Source organism: Engraulis encrasicolus, chromosome 16, assembly GCF_034702125.1.
Source record: "Engraulis encrasicolus isolate BLACKSEA-1 chromosome 16, IST_EnEncr_1.0, whole genome shotgun sequence".
Classification (NCBI taxonomy): Eukaryota; Metazoa; Chordata; class Actinopteri; order Clupeiformes; family Engraulidae; genus Engraulis; species Engraulis encrasicolus.
This window is the reverse complement of record NC_085872.1, coordinates 15,654,546-15,671,823: the sequence shown is the minus strand read 5'-3', so window position 1 is coordinate 15,671,823 and position 17,278 is coordinate 15,654,546. Positions and strand designations below refer to the sequence as shown.

The 17,278-nt window shown below is 43.1% G+C and overlaps 1 protein-coding gene and 1 long non-coding RNA gene across 12 annotated transcripts in view; one reads left to right on the top strand and one right to left on the bottom strand.

The window, feature by feature from the left end:
• The window catches only part of dlg1b (discs large MAGUK scaffold protein 1b), a 115,662-nt gene extending 102,373 nt beyond the window's left edge, over window positions 1-13,289 (bottom strand). For all 11 annotated transcript variants that reach the window (XM_063218857.1, XM_063218843.1, XM_063218846.1 and 8 more), the window contains exons 1-3: window positions 12,598-13,289; window positions 11,993-12,124; window positions 1,760-1,926 (exon numbers count right to left, since the gene is read on the bottom strand). In XM_063218857.1, coding sequence (XP_063074927.1) covers window positions 1,760-1,926; window positions 11,993-12,124; window positions 12,598-12,616 — 318 coding nt within the window. In that variant the 5' untranslated portion in view covers window positions 12,617-13,289. The remainder of the gene's footprint in view (window positions 1-1,759; window positions 1,927-11,992; window positions 12,125-12,597) is intronic.
• On the top strand, window positions 12,854-15,423 carry LOC134465276 (uncharacterized). Its single transcript, XR_010038128.1, has 3 exons — window positions 12,854-12,951; window positions 13,298-13,418; window positions 15,143-15,423. It is a non-coding gene; the product is annotated as an uncharacterized LOC134465276 (long non-coding RNA).
• Window positions 15,424-17,278: the final 1,855 nt, after the last annotated feature.

Sequence of the window (17,278 nt, the reverse complement as noted above, 5' to 3'; positions counted from 1 at the left end):
CTCGGTATGCCCATTGTCCAGGCAGGCAGGACTGAACTGAACAACACCAGTTGACATGCGCTGGCCTTTTAACAACTATAGAATTACAATGTTAAAAGGTCCCGGAGTTCATACGGTCAGCCTATATAACTCTGCAGTGTAAAAAGAGCAAGGTGTTAATTAGTCTATCGTCTAATAAAGGCCGTTGTCACAGCGCTGGTTTACTTACAAAGACAAAGTCAAAAGTCAAAGCAGCTACAACTTTTGCAAGTGTTGAGTCTCTCATTTTTAACAGTTAATTTGGAAGAGATGTTGTCACTTTGTCATTTGATTCCTCTATTCTGCAGTGTTTTGGGAGGAAAGCATCCTCCTCGCAGTCATAATTGGTCATGTGTTCTGGCCTGGGCTATGGAGTGTGTGGTGGTGACAGCAGATTCCTCTGTTCTAGCCTCAAGCCCAAAACACTGTACTACACCCATTTCCCGACACCTCTGGTGAGTAAAAACAAGCCTATTTCAAGGACGAGCTCGCTACTATGACATTTACTGCAATGCAACAGAATAACATCAGAGTATCTTTCCTCAGGTCTATGCTCTCTCTGCTATTTAATACAAACGGTGAATTCATTTCTGTGAAAAATCGACTTTCCAACTGCAAAAACATGTCAGTTGTAGGACATGCACATGAATATGGCGTGGTGAAAGATGAATGCTCTCTCTCCAACAGCTCAATTCCTACCAACCGTCTCACCACAGGACGATATGGAAATCAAGTAGGCAAGATTAGAAGCACATGAGCTCTAGTTAAGGCACAGTAGAGTTGTTCACACTAGTATAGACGGTCCAAAACCATCCAGCAACAACGCTGCCTTAATGCCTTACGCAATGTTGCTTTCTAGTCGTCATTCACACACTCCCCTGTCTAGCTTTGTAAACAAACTCCTTCAACAGGGATGGTTACATAGTAGGAGCCCTGATTTAAAGCCCTGGAGCAGACAGACAATGCGCCCCCACATATAAAATGTCATGTATGCCTACAGTGTAGCAAAGAATGAAGCAGAATGTACTTTTAAAATACTTTTGAAAATGGTTCATTTGGTTTTCAAAAGTATTCGGATTACCATGGTGTAGATGTGCCACTGATATGATACAGAAGATGTTACGTGAAAGACTAGAATTAGTATTCATTTTTTCAAACAATGTGAAAGTCATTCAGAAAGGCATAGAACACACTTCCGTTCTATCTGCAAATACACACTTTAACTTAAACAAATTGAAGCACCTTGAGACCCATGACAACTACCAGGTTCATGTTCAGTGCGTGTCCTCAAAGCTGCTGTTATTAACATTTGACAGAGTGTGTTTTCTATACAAAGGATGAGGTCTACACAGCAATACAAGTTACTGCAATTCCAAATGATGCTGTAAGGAGCTCGAAATTCAATAGAACTTTCACTGTCCAAACATTCTGTGGCGGTACACTACTGCAGTTATGGGCACTGACTGAGAAGTGGAAGAGCCCATCTCTTCCTGCCAATGTCTTGGACAGGTGAAAAGTTACATGCCAACCAGTTCTCACTGGCTGAAAAAGCTCCTTCCAGCTTGAAGTAGCATCCATGAAGATGCTCCCAATCTCAATCATGAATAAATCTGCAGCTTGTTGAGGTGGTTCATAAGCATTCACATACATCTCATATGCAGAAACTTTGAGGATACGCTGATGTTCAGTCTCTCCCGCCCACAGTTTTGTGAATGAATGAATGAGTGACTAAGCTTCCTACCTCTATGCTGGTGCTAAGGCTGCTGGGCAGAGTGTCGGAGGTCACCGTTGTGCTTTGAAAACTGGGGAAGTCCCACAGGTTGACTGGGGACACAACCTCTGCAGGCTTCACTGGCTCCACACATTTCTGATGATCCAATAAGGTCACTTCGTAGAATTCCTGGATATCTGCAACATCAGCAGGGAGAAAAAAAGTGTCATTTAAATACAGAATTCTTCAAGACACACTGTCAAAAAAAACAACAAAAGCAAAACATAATAAAAATTATTTTTAAAATTATTTAGGAAACACTTTACTTAAAGCCCATATTTAAAGTGCATTATAAGCACATTTATAACACATTATAATGTGCATTATAATTACTTACAATGTATATATGACTTCACTCATAATGCTTCATGATGCTTTATATTAACAGTTACGAATAACCATGAATGTAGCTTATAATGATTTATAAATCCAAGGGTGTCATGAGTGCTCATGACTGGCTATAAACTACAGGCTCCCTGATGGGGCTTATAGTACATTATGATTACCTATAACCCTCTATGCACAGACCTGGATGATAAACTGTCATAAGGGCTCATAAGAGGCTATAATGCTCCATGTGACATCATAAGTCGTCAATGTGTGCTCTAAGTAAAGTTAAGTTCATATGGATGCATCTATAATGCACTGTATACTGCACATCTATAATGCATCATAATGCACTGTAAGCCCCATCAGGCAGCCTGTAGTTTACATCCAGTCACGAGCACTCATAATACACTTTGATTTATAAAGCATTATAAGCTAGATTCATGATTATTCATTACTGTTAACATAAACCATCATGAAATATCATGGGTGTAGTCGTAATGCGCGTGAGCAATTATAATGTGCATTATAATTTGTTATAAATGCGCTCATAATGCGCTATAGATATGGGCTTCATGCCATTATTTATTTAGTGACTTGAATGATGTAATGGTGATGCAGGCATTTTTAACTATGTTCCATACATCCATTTGTCCAAGGCAACAGTTTACATTACATTATATTACACTTAACTGACGCTTTTATCCAAAGCAACTTACAGTTCTCTACAGGGTATTGGTTACAGTACCTTGAGCAGTGTGGGGTTAGGTGCCTTGCTCAAGGGCACCTCAGCCATGGACTGAGATAAGGAGTGGAAGGGTGGGATTGGAACCTGCAACCCTCTGATCTAAAGTCCATCTCCTTAACCACTAGGCCGGGGAGCAGCTCCTCCAGTTTACCCTTACCAACATATGTGTACAGTACAAGCTAAGACAACCCCCTGCGGCCCTGGCATGGGGTGTGTGCGTGTGCGGGCAGGGCAGGGAAGGGCATGGTGGCACGTGCCACAGTCGTATCACTACAAATTTCAAATTTCATCCTGGACCCAATCCATGGTACTAAACATAAATCTGTCTTCGATTGTAGCTACTTCTAACCTTTCCAATCTTTTTCAGCAATGACAGTTGATGACAAGTGACAAATTGGTACTGAATAGGCTATAAATATTTTGCAATTCAATATAAGTAATGCAAACTATGGACTCAGAGAGGCACATATTGCATTACTTCAAATTGGAATAATTGTCAAGGTTTTCGTCTGCAAGTAGAGTGATTTTTATTACCACTCTGGAAAGTCTGATAAATACGGGGGGATATGTTTCAGATTTTAAGCTATATCAAAGGAATTATATTGAACTATGATTAAAATCATGTGGGACAAGTGGCACTATCAAAACCAGAAGGGGGGGGGGGGCAATCCCCCTATCCCCCCCTACAAATCGCACCATGCAAATACTGTATGCAGTCAAGTCAAGCAGCCAACATTGCTCCCCTGAGAACTGTCCGTCAGCTTAGTCACGTGTGATACTGTATAGTGTATCCAGTATTTGTTCTGCATCTTTTCATTATTTCTCATGAAACAATTTTGAAAGAGCAGAAATCTTCTTGCAATGACCTCCCCAGGGAATTAGAAGATAAGCGGTAGATCAGTTTTAGTACAGTAGACCCCCCCCCCCCCCCATCATCATCTACACAGATCCTTGAGTGAACTATGAAGATTATACATATGTGTGAGGCTTGTGTGGTAGGGTGGCTGCGTTGGCTTTAAAGGTCGTTTACAGCTGTTTCGGGATTCATCGGGTTACAGGCATGCATGGCATGGAGAACATAGTACATGGTCTCGCGCGAACTGCACCCCACAAACGAGAGCTTCTGCTGGTAGTAAACTTACAGAGAGGTATTTATATACATGCGTTTGTCAGTCAATGGAAAATATCACCCAGTATTAGCTGGAGGGCAGCCAAATCATGTTACCCGAGCAATCATCATTCACAATCAGGTATTCTATTGACCCTCCTACCGCTCTTGCTTACTAAAGAAAACCTTTTTGCTTTTTGTAGTTCGATTAATGCCAGTCTTGCAGATTTGCCAGGTATCGAGTGGTTGAGGGCGTTACAGTAGAAAAGAGAGGTGGACTTGATTACAAGCGGGGGCTGGTTGGTAGTGACGAGCGGCCTAATGGAACGTTGTAAACAGAGTGAGAAACAGCAGACAGGACGGAGTTCTTTCCTCCAAGCATGGTAGAGGTTGGGTGACAGCGCTCAAAATAAATGTGGGATCACATGGGGGCCCGTGGCAAGAGTAATCAGAGTAAATATTTTTATAATACACGTTGGAGGGGGTGATTCCCTCATCTCTGGTTTCCCTTTGGTTGAAAGGCTGGTGGTGGTGGGGAGTGGACACTGCTGCCACCCCTTCAAGACCTTACAGCCGGGACGAAACTGAAGCTGCCAGATTATTTTTGTCACCCTTACTCTGAATGGAAATGGATCAGTGACGCTGGCCACAACATACTGCGTGGTACAGTGGAAAGTAAGTGAATCACTGCAGAATATTGCTGACTAGACGCTCACATGACGGTAAAGGAAGTTCAGCACTCAGCATGTTCCTCAGACCATTGTGCTTCCTGATGTTTAGATATCCCTGTCGAGGAATCAGCTATTGTGGTCATGTCTTTTTTTAAATCTGAGGGAATTCTGTCAGAGACAAAATATCACACCCAACCACCACAAAACATTGTACTCACAATCCCACAATCTGGAACCGGTAGGTAAAGATATCAAAAGGGCTAGTACAACATTTTCATTGAGTGGTGACCTGCCTCATATTCCATCTTTCAGATGAGCAGCTGATGGCAACATTGGCCCCCGAACACCTTACTGGAACCCCTGCATTAAGTTAATTCTTCCTGGATGTGCCTGAATGTATGTGATAAAGAACAGACAAGTAGCGGTCCTGTCTCCTGACAGGGCTGAGAATGAGTCGTCAACCAGTAAACCTAACATTCCTGCTAACACAAACACAGCTGTATGCCCCATGTCACCAGACTGTAAACCTAACACACATGGCTCCTCAATAAGATCTCATCCAGATCCGCGCTAAGCCCCCAACATTTGGGCTTTCAGTATATGCCCACGGGGACCCCGGTTCGAGTCCGGCCAGGGTCATTTCCCAGCCCTACCCCATCTCTCTCTCACAATTGTTTCCTGTCTCCTCTCATACTGTCCGGTCATAATAAAGGCCAAAAACTTTTTTTTTTTAATCTCATCCAGACCACCATACAGCTAACGTCTGTTCAGTAGTGCCCCGCTGACAGCCCATTTTTTAAATAAAAAAAGAATGAGGTAAATAATTTCAGAACAGTGAGGGATGTTGTAACAGCATGAATCAGCTCTGTCGATTTAATCTCATCATGGGACGGACAAATCAGATGCATATTATGATCAGATGAGGCTGTGATTCAGTGAAACTATAAATATATTGCCCAAAGCTCAGGCTGGCCAGACGTACAGGGTGGTTTAGCAGAAACTGCTGCTGGTGGTGCGTTTAGAAATGTTTTTTTGATTTCCACAGCGTAATCTGCACGTCTGCAATGGGCTGCTTCTGCAGCAGTAGGGTCTGACTGTTCATTAGAGAAAGCAAAAAACCTTAAAGCCAAGTTACAGTAGCCTAGTAAACTAGCCCCACCCGCCAGCAGCAGGCAAAATTATTTTTGCCAGCAAGTGGGTCTAGCCTCGGACAATGACCCAATGCCTTGAATCTGGCGGACCAATCACAACGCAGGGGACTTGTTTTGATATGTTTAGAATCTTTGGATGCAAAGGTGACAGGGTTTTGAGGGAGTGACGACAAAGCATTGGCCAATAGGCACAGACACAGTTTGAAAAACAACGGGTTGTTTCCATTAACAATCTTACGATGAGTCATTCATCGGGGCAATATTTACATGTAGCCCCTTAATGCACGCCGTACCTCCTGTGGCACGCTGTAGTAGACATTGAAAGTTAACTACTACAGTACTACACTACGATGTCAGTGCACAGGGACTTGGTAATACATTACGACTTGGTCATTGCCATTCTAGTAACAGCTAATTTATAGAGCCGTGTCTTAAGGGGTTAAGCTCACATTTAGTCTGGCTTGTCAGGCTAAAGTTACAGTGAACTGAACAATGCCAAGTGATGGGTGCAATGCAAAACTGCTAAGTGATAGGTAGGTGCTATGCAAAGCAAGATATCTCTTTGGTTAACTGAAATGAATGCCTTACTAAGTAAAGGGTCATCATTCCATGTCAACTCACATGCCCTCCACAGGTGACCCTCTTTGATTTTTCCTGATTTGTCACAGATGGGTAACTGTTGATGATGCCAACTGAAAGAATACCAAGCTTTAGCATCCTACTACTTCTTACTCTTTTGGAAAAGAGGCCCTCCAAAGTTTGGCTGCCACACCCCCTTTCTGAGCCCAGTAAAAAGGCAGCTTTAAAATAGTCAGGTCCATCAGTTCGACCAGGATGCTAACACTTGGTATTCTTTCAGTTGGTATCAAATGCCTCTTTTCCACTGCCGGTTTTCTGGTAGGCCTACAGCTAGACACAGCTCGACTTGGCCGCCACTTTTTTCTATACGATCCAGCTGTGGGCCTACCTGACAACTGGCAGTGGAAAAGAGGCAAAAGGGTACCTGTCTGTGACAAATTGGGCAAATAAGAGAGGGTCATCTGCAGAATCTGGGGAATTGTGAGAATTGACACGGAGTGACCCTAAACAAATAAAAATACACAGTCAGTGGGGCCAAAACAGATAAGCCTAACTGTTCAGTTCAGAATGTGAGAAAGCCATCAATTCATAGTTCTCCCGTGTTAACTGAATGCTGGCACAGAAGACACAACACATGCAGCCAGTGATGGAGCTGATATCATGTGAAAGGAGAGTGCGAGGAGCCAAAGGCAGAGTGCTATGGTACGTAACCGGATGAGGATCTAAGATAGACAACGTGTTGAGGGCCATCGTCCGCAGACAATCCCCATCACAAAGCTGAGCGGGGTCACCTGTGCATGAACACAGCGAGTGACAATGCGGCTCTGTGGACGAGCAAATTACTCCCATCAGCGTCCTGTAGTCCATGCTCGCGCATCATATGTCCATCACTATTCAGTGATTGGACTTACAATGGGCTAATACATGGGACATAATGGGTTAGACAGGCATCAGTAGCAGCCATGCAGGGAAGTAGTGGAAGAATGTAGCCAGTATTTTATACATAGATAGTGCACACCAATAATGAGCACACCCCTTTTGAAAAGTAACATTTTGAACAGTATTTCAATAAACACACTTTTAAATAAACACAAAAGGAGTGTACTCCTAAACTGTATGCAGTGCATATACATCTTAAGTCCTTAATGTGAAAGCATGCATTCCAAAGGAACCACAGTGGGAGTGCGCAAGTGAGTCTGTCCTGTCATGTAATGAGGACGGAATTAAATTAGGCCTAGACATTGCTATTGTAGCCCAAGCTCACTATTTGGATACCGACCAGATTGACATCAAAACCCATTGAAGTCACACATGGCAAACTGCAGTCGACTCGACTGTCCACTCACAAGTGCAACTTGATTATGATGCACTCTCCATGCTCAGCTATACAGACAAAGCATCCATTTCCACCATCGGCATCCCATCAACCGCAACCGCTGAGGCCTCTGCATCCGTTAACTGTTGAGTTTTACGAACCGAACGGATGACGTTCCCAAATGTGGGTCATGTCAACACCATCACATTGTCCAGGTGCTCATTTAAGTGAACTTTGCACTGTTATCATGTGCACGTACAACAACAGTGCTTGCTGTGAGTGAGTAAGTGAGTGAGTGAGTAAAAGGGTGTGGCATGAGCGAGCACAAATAAACATGTGCGGCTCCACAAATGCGTCCACTTCCAGGCTCAGCACCTTCTCAGATGCAGCCCGACTTCCTGGAGGCAAAAACCTTCAGAGTAACTCTGAAAGAGAGGGGGCTTTTCTACGCCCCTAACTGAACTGCAGGCCATGACTTACATGCGATCTGCACAGTACGCTAATCGGCCCAATGCTCTGGTACTTCCATCCTGCCTCCCTTAGCCACCTTTAAAACAGACCCCACTTTCCCAAGGTCCCCTGAATATAACTAATTGTGATGCAAATGTAATTTCTAAGATTCCTCTACAAAAAATATGTCATATTTCATGTGGAGCTGCATAACCTTAATGGGTAACGCTTTACTTTACGGTACAGTTACCATATGTAATTACTGTGTACTTTCTGGGTAACAACAGGGTAACAGAGAGAAGTTACATGGCATCTAATGGGTAAAAGGGTGGTAATTACAAAGTAAATACCATTAAATAGGTAACAATAGGGTAACAGAGAGAAGTTTGATGATTTGATGGTTAGAAAATACGCAGTAGTTTCATAGTAATTCTTGAGATATGTGTATTACATAGTATTTACTTTGTAATCACCCCCTTTTTACCCGTTAGATACCATGTAACTTCTGTCTGTTACCCTGTTGTTACACAGAAAGTACACAGTAAATACTGTACCGTAAAGTAAAGCGTTACCCATTAATGTTACATAGGTTCCCCACCCCTGCCCTAACTGGACTGCAGGCCATGACTTACATGCGAGTTGCACTGTTACGCTAATCGGCCCAATGCTCAGGTACAGTACTTCCATCCATCCTCCCATCCATCCTCCCTAGGCGCCCTAGTCATAACAAGCGGTGAGGTTATCTGTTGTGGCTGCGGCCCAGATCTCAGAGGGGGCTCATGTTTGCCATGTTGCCACGGGGGAGCAGACTGTAGTAAGAACCTCCTTGCACAGAGCAGCACTGTATTGATGGCGGGCGGGCGGACAAAATGGGCCACTGTCGCCAAGGGTAACCATTACAGCGGTCCACAGAGCCTGCCTATTCACCGTGGCCGGCCCCCGAGATGGACAGTGGACACCCGATCTTTCCCAAGCACAGAGCCCCCACTATTCACGAGGCCTTGTGTGTCATGCACTTTCCAGTTATGCAAACAGTCCGTCTGCGATATCGGCGCACACGACAAACTAAAGTCTAAAAGTCATGTTTCTGGCAAAACTGTTTGTGTTGTGTGCTGGGTGCCTCTCCTGCCTTGCAGCAAGAGATTCTTTTTTTCACTGTTCCAGTTACCATGACGGGCCAAAAAGAGAGCCTCCAGAAAAGAGCCATCAATATAAAGTGAAATTACAGGGCCTCTAGAGCTGTCTGTGTGATCAAACAATGTTTTGTGTGCCGTCTTTATAATGACTTGAAAAAGATTTCATGGTGTCATTTTCAACATTAGTTCAGAACCATCGCCCCTCATCAGTAACATGGGCTACATGTGATTGAAGTCGAACCTGTCGTCGTATCCCGGAGCCAAATATAGACAACAGTAGCAGTAGCAGTAACAGTAGCTGGCAAGCAGGCAAGCAGGCAAGCAGGCAGGCAGGCAGGCAGGCAGGCAGAGGGGAGACTTGCTCTGCTCCTGTTAACTCTCATTCTTGTAACGCAGGAAGAGGGAAGAGAGAAGAGAGAGAAGAGAGGGAGAGATCAGCGAGATGCACTGACTGGTCATGGAGTCAGACTGCAGCAGTGCTGCTGACTCTGGACTGCTGTTGCTGCTGTTGCTACTGCTGCTGCTACTGCTGCTGCTGCCACTGCAACTGCAGCAGCTCCGCTCCCTGGGTGAAAATGCCATAAATCATCAGCGCTAGGGGGATTAGTACTCGGGTAATCATGTCAACAGACAGATTACATTGTGTTTGTCCCCTCGTGTGGACATGTCTTGGGGTGGACGTCAAATTGGAAAACTGTCATGGAATTTTTTTTTTCATTAGTGACTATATCAAGCATGGGGTGGAGGTGGGGGCATGCATGTCAATAGCGACCACAATTGATAGAAGGCACCTTTGTTGTCTGTACTGTTGTTGTCGGTACTGTTGTCGCGGGGTTGGGGGGGGGGCGTTGTTCTGTCCCTTGTATGCAAAAAGGGTGGTGTGCAAGCAGGGCGTGTGCGTGTGCGTGTGTGTCCGGGCTTGACACAGGCACCTGCCAACCGGCCAAATGCTGGTAAAACTTGGCAGTGGCTGGTAATAATTTCAGTGTCACTACTAGCCAATTTGATGGGTAGCTTATTCTATGGTATCAGAATAGCCTAAATTCTACACTTTGCCCCTTGTATAGCAATTGTTTGCAGAAGTTAAAAAAAGCTCAGTTACTCAGTTTCTATGTGTATGATTTATTTCCATGCTGTGCACTCATCTTCTTGCTTTAGCACCTCATCTTCTAAGGTTAGACGAACAGTGTCATGATAAAGGAAAAAAAAGAAACAATGTCATGTTTTTGGCTAGTAAAATAGCTGAATGGCTAGTGACTTGGGAAAACCACTAGCCACAATGGCCAGCAAGCAAAAAGGTTAATGTCAAGCCCTGGTGTGTGTGTGTGTGTGTGTGTGTGTGTGTGTGTGTGTGTGTGTGTGTGTGTGTGTGTGTGTGTGTGTGTGTGTGTGTGTGTGTGTGTGTGTGTGTGTGTGTGTGTACTTGTTGCCATGTTTGTATTGTGGTGGGGCAGCAAATCATAAAACTTTACAGGCAAGGTGACAAGTTAGTCCACCATAATGCAGCAGCTACTGTAGCTATCTGAAAAGACTACATGGCGTGACCAGCACTGGCAACTACCTGCCAGTAGTTAACAATACCAAGACCAAGTGAACAATGGGGCTAACTTGGAGCACACGCTGTATCCAGGGAACATGCACTGAACTAAAATAGATCAGTTACTAACAATGTTTGCTCAAAGAAACAGTGATATTGTATGAAGACGTATTTGAATGTAATTAATGTGTAATGTTGATCTGTGTGCTTCTGAGCATAGAGAATATGAACACACGAGGCTGACACCTTCGCTTGAAGACACTTAAGAGATACTGGCCGACAGCCAAATAAACTCCTGGGAAACTCAAACAGGCCTTTCAACATTCCTCCTTAGTCGTTGGTCTCCATGTTTTGTTTACCGTCAGCTCGATTGTGAGGAGAAACTCTACCATGGGAGACTTTCCCAGGGATTTACTCCAGTCTCATACATAGCACACACCCACCCAAAAATGCATTTACCTCCAAACCAATAAACTAAAAAACAGCCTCAAGCCACAATACCATCGTTGTACCCAACGTAAACCAACTCCATTCTTCCACATAACTGAAACTGCACAGAACCAAATGCTTCAACAGTTAAAACACAGCGTTATAAATTTGCTGTTACCAGAATGGCAATGATTAAGTCGTAGTGCATTACTAAAGATCCTGTGTTATGTCATAGTATTGTAGTACTATGGTATTTAACTTTTCAATGACTATTACAGAGTGCCACTGAAGGTACACCATGCATTAAGGGGCTGCATAGTATACAGGTATCTTGTCATATAGTCAAACTAAAGCTGATTCATTTTCCATGTTTCCAAGTTTCAAGTTCAGTTAGGATAAATGGCACAACACTGTAGTCGTAAAGGTCTTTAGGTCCAACACCACGACAGGAAGACCCAAATAAATGTTGAGGTATTGGGGGTGGGTAAGAGATTTTTTACTGTCTAGCATCCATGTGTGACAGTTTGTGACCTCCACTTACACCTTGGATTTTGGAGGGGAGTCGAATAAGGTACCAAGATGGCAATCAAAGCAGCACAATATTCCTGGTGGTCATTTCTGTCCTCGTAAAACTGATTGATGGGAACTAAGATGAGGTTTCCAAGTCTTCAACTGAGTCTACTGTCCTGCTATCCCATGCGAGGCTTGCGTTTTATTGAAATCGATGAGCAAAATGATTGGAGACACTGTACCTATAAGTGCCTGGAAGAGGTTACTCTGGAAGATGTCAATAACCCTCTGGATGGAGTGTCTTAGTTGCCGGTCCTCCGTATTATTCAATTTCGTCCGATATTCTTCCAGGAGCGAGAGAGCTCGCTGCGCGTCTAGGAAACAAGCACAAAAAAGTTTGTTACGTTATCGCAGGACTTGAGAGGAGAACATGTAAGGCCCTATCGCTACTCTGTTACAGAGGTTGCCTTCCAACAGCAATCAAACATGATACAGTGTATGGTTACAATGTTTCTATTAGGGTATGCTTCTTCTGTTCAGCTAAAATGTGCAGACGAGTGGTAGTCTGCACAAAGAAAGATTTCATATTTGCATTGAAAAAAAGAACACAGAACATGTGCAAATCACAGCTATATCGCCTAACTCGACAACTAAAATATCACTGGGAGAGACCAGGTAGACGTCTGGTGCTAAATATACATCTCTCTGCAGACTTCTCGACTATAACCACACTGTCACTGGCGATGGAAGAGTTATAACTGGGTGGTCCTAATTGCTACATTTTCGGCACTAGAGTAACCGTTCTCGGCCGAGTTTGCGTCAATTACATTAGTCAAGGGCCACTTACCTTTTTTTCGCACAGGCATGATTAGGCTGAAATGAGCCAAAATGTATCCAGCTAGCGGACCAGGCGGTGATCCGAACGTTAACACACACGGCTATACCCTCCTGTTTCTGGGTGTCCGACCCTAGTGTCAAGGGGGAACTGAAGTGTTTTTGGCATGTAACCTGCGGATTTCTCTAACAATAACGATAGTTGAAACAGATCGCTACGGTATAAAGAACCGCCACACTGGGTGGGCGTTCAGGTCCCCGCTAAACACAACAGCCACCAGCGGTACCACCACGAACCAACTAGCAGCTGCACTTCTTGAACCTGACAGCGTTGGAAAAGGGACGCCACGACACCACATATGCAATAGTAAGTCCTTTTCGAAAAAGGTCCGGACAGCACTTCAGGTCCATTCAAAGCCGACGAGCGCTGCCATTCAACCCCCAAGACCCATGTTTACTTTGAGCATTGCTAATTTTGCTCGGACTAAGAATTATTTGAGATTTCTGCCGTCACCGACTGGCAGAGGATTTACAAAACTCAAAATTGCAAATCCAGTTCAATAGCACATGCAAAATTGGATCTGTGGCTTCGCTAGTTTAATCCTCACTTCCGCAGTCGTCCTAACAGTTCCCCTTCTGAAATGAAAGATTGTTTTCCCTCACGTCAAACTTCTTTCGTTATCTCCTCCTCTTTTTTTCTTCCTATGTGTCAGAAATTCCAAACTTTCCTCCAAAATGGCGTCCTAGGGCTGGAAATGCATCACGTGACATCAAACCCTACCCTTGACCACCCAATCATGGGACTGTGTTACCCTACCTTTCAGCTTAGAGAAGGTGAGACTTAAGAGTTTCTTAAAGGAGACAAACCTGACCAGGGCATTTTGCACACTTGCGACATAGGCTGAAGCTAATGCCATCTACCACAGCGAGCTGCTGGGATTGGATACTCCAGTGCTGAAGTTGTCCCAGTCATGCAGGCAGGCAGCATGCAGATCCTGCTTCACCTATGGCACTTTTCAAAGCTTATAGCTCAAACTGAAACAGTCTATGGGCATAGGCCTAGATTTTGATTTTATTCAAGGGAAATGTATAGGCACATCATATTTTTTTCTTTCTTTTGTCCGATGTGGTAATTTCTTTAGATGCAGACATATGCCTGGCAGCTGCAAGGGGGCACCTGTGTTTTTGGATTGTGGTTGTTTCTTGAAATATTAGGACTATAGTAATGTATCCTTTCTTAACATTGATGTGAAGCTGGGTAGCCTACTGTGTAGCCTGCTATCATCCAGGACCTATATTCCTGGCAGAGTCATTTATTTTTAATATGATCCTTTAATACAACCCAGACCATAGGCCTACCCGGAGTCTGCCCTCTTTTGTAGAATTGGTGAGTATAGATATAGCCCAGTGTTGACTTGACGATTCATTAATGTGTCCAAAACACTCTTATGCCTTGGCAATATGCATGCAGACATAAACAACTAGACTACTACAGTCACAACCCAGATTGGAAAGTAGTCCTGGTAAAAGACTGTTATATTTTTAGATGCTCATGTTTTATGAATAACCCTCTCTGAACAAATGGGCGTATGCTTCGGTGGTGCAGACTAGAGGCTTTGTATTGTACCAAACCACCATGCTGCAGCCAAAATAATTCTGCCATTGTAAAGTCTGAACCTGAATGTCTACTGAAACCAGTCAGCCTGGCCAGAGCTCAATGATAACTCTACTCTCATTGCGTAAACCCATTTCTTAATGAGCCACATACAGCTGTGCATGCTCCATAAAAAATATATATATTTCAGGGTTTTCCTCAGCACTAAGGCTAGAGGGTGTCCACCTTGACAACACACAGCCTACCTTGATGTCACTGAAAAGATAGATATTTTGTTTTGGATATGTAATTTACAGTTGCTTAACCCCTTAGCGCTGAGCCTGTGTTATAATCTTACTGTCACCAAAATTGTAATGGCTATGTTTTCATCTGTTACTTAAGGATGTCGGTACTGTCATAGCAACGTTGTTATGATGTAATTGAGTATTTTCAGCAAATAGTGAATAGGCCTGCCAGCGACCCCACCTGCAGTAAGAGGCTACCAAAGAAGTGTATTAACTATTTCTTTTTCGAGGTTTCCAAATCATATCTCTCATATGCATTTGCAACAATGACCATAGTCACATCTGGTGATCTCTGACTATCTCTGATACTGGCTATCCTCCCACCTGCTTTTATCTTTTTTCTGTGGGAAACACCACCATTTTTGTGAGTAACTCTGAGGCATATATGGACTCGAATGAATCTACTGTTTTATAGTTTAATTGACAGTAAATCCCATTGAGGCATTCATCAGTTGGTGTGAACTGTGGTCTGAATTAATGTGATGAAAGCAGGTGTAGTTCTATCCCTCATAGCCTATTTAATCTTGCCATTAATCTGAGCTTTGGCAACAACACATTTCAATGTGTCAGTCAGTTGCTGTCCGACAGGCCATCCTGGCAACTTTTTTTGTTTGTCTTTTAAAGATATTTTTTGGTCTTTTTGACTTTATTTATGACAGGACAGGGAAGATGGTGAAAGGAAGCGAGTGGGGAGAGAGAGACGGGGAGGGGCTGGCAAAGGACCCGAGCCCGGAATCGAACCTGGGTCAGCCGCGTGGTAGACGAGTGCCCTACCGTTTGGTCACGGCAGGGCCCATCCTGGCAACTGTTAGAAACAACCATCTTCTTCAGTGATTTGACTAGTATTTCTAGAAAGAAGAGGAATCTGGGGGGCATTTTTTTCTAGATACTGTATGGGTATAGGCCTAAATTGTTGTAATGATGTTTTTGTGTGATTTAACTAAAACCATCCTACATTTTAAAAAGATATCTCAATATTCAGTCATTTCCATACATCATACATTTAACATAATTTCTTGTGACTTTTGCATGCAAGCTTGTGCCAACTAGGGTGTAAAGTAACTCTTAACTTCTAATGTGTGACAGCACAGCAGCGCTTCATAATAGCACCCTTTTATGTGTGTTGGACAAATGCACAAGCCCACAGACTCCTGATGACATGAATGTCATTGATAAAATGTTTGAATGGGCACAACTGGGCGATGGCACTATTTAAAGCACACAGTTGTCCACTGTGCTGTAGCCTGTGCTGTCTCCTTGTCTATGGAACCAGAAGGGATTTCCTTGTAATCTACTCAAGCCCCTTTGCTCTCGGAGCAGAAGAGATGACAGTGCGAAGGCTTGGGCTTAAAGTGTTGTGAATGGCCAGATGGTGCCATCAAATCCTACCTTACATCGTGAAATAAATCTGTTAATTTAATCCTGTCCAAATCAAGTATTGATAATATGTCAAGCGAACAAAACTTATTCACCACCAACTTAGTGATAAGATAAATCAAGTTATCATCATGTCCCTTGACATCGTACAAAATAATGGTTTTGGTATTAATTTGATTGAATAGAATGTACTTTGGAAATGCAAGTAGGCCCACATCATAAAATTAGCTGTACCAGTAGTTAGCATCATTGTTTCTGTAACATTTATGTCCATATGTACATATTATGAATTGCGGACATACATAAAGTAGTTAAAATGTGTGTGTGTGTGTGTGTGTGTGTGTGTGTGTGTGTGTGTGTGTGTGTGTGTGTGTGTGTGTGTGTGTGTGTGTGTGTGTGTGTGTGTGTGTGTGCGCGCGTGCAAGTGCATACATGCGCTGTGTATTTGTGCGCGTGTGGAATCAAGAGAAGCAAGAAAATCACAATTATACATTGAAACAATTCTTGTTTCCATATTTCTCAGTCAACAAATGGTATTGCTCAGTATACAAATCACATTGTCATGATCAATAAGCAATTGCTACCAGTTGAGAACTCTACATCTATATTTACTACCATCTGGGAAGAAACCTGACAACCTGATTTCATTCTCTCATAAAAAATACATTGACAGACTGTTTTGATCGAACAGCATTTTATCATTTATTGCATGTGTCACAGAAGCAATTGGAAATGTGCATGCTAACATTATGTGCAATTCAAAAATCCTTATGATATGCCATTTGATTTCACTTCAATGCAGTCATTATTGTTCATGTATCATGACACTGGAAGAGAGATGTCAGTGTATTGCTGAAAAGTGTGTGCAGACTGTCATTTAAATCAACATACTCAGAAGCTGCATGACTGGCATGACACATTTCCAGTTGTGGGCAGTTCCTGCTCAGTACGCAAGCTAACCATCAGAGTTGTATAAAGTAGAAATAGAAGGACTCTTACAAATGTAATTACAACACTAGTGGTATGATATAACAAAGTTGAAACCATGTAATAGCATACCACTAGTGTTGTAATTGATAGAAAATGAAAATTATAACCGTAACCACCATGAAAAGATGGCTGTGGTGAAGAAAGACCTCTCGGCTTAGTTTAGCTAGTCCTTCCCAAGTCGTAGGTTAAACTCAATGCAAGATCGTGACCTTTGCACTTTGTAGCTGGCTGAGGTAAGAATTAATATGTTGGTAGGAAATTATTACATTGGCCGGGCTATTACGTCCGAAGGCTTAGTTTAGTCAAGTCAAGTCAAGTAGGTTTTATTGTCAATTTCTTTACATGCACTGGTCATACAAAGAATTTGAAATTACATTTCTAGTTTAGCTAGTCCTTCCAAGTCTTAGGTTAAACTCAACGCAAGATCG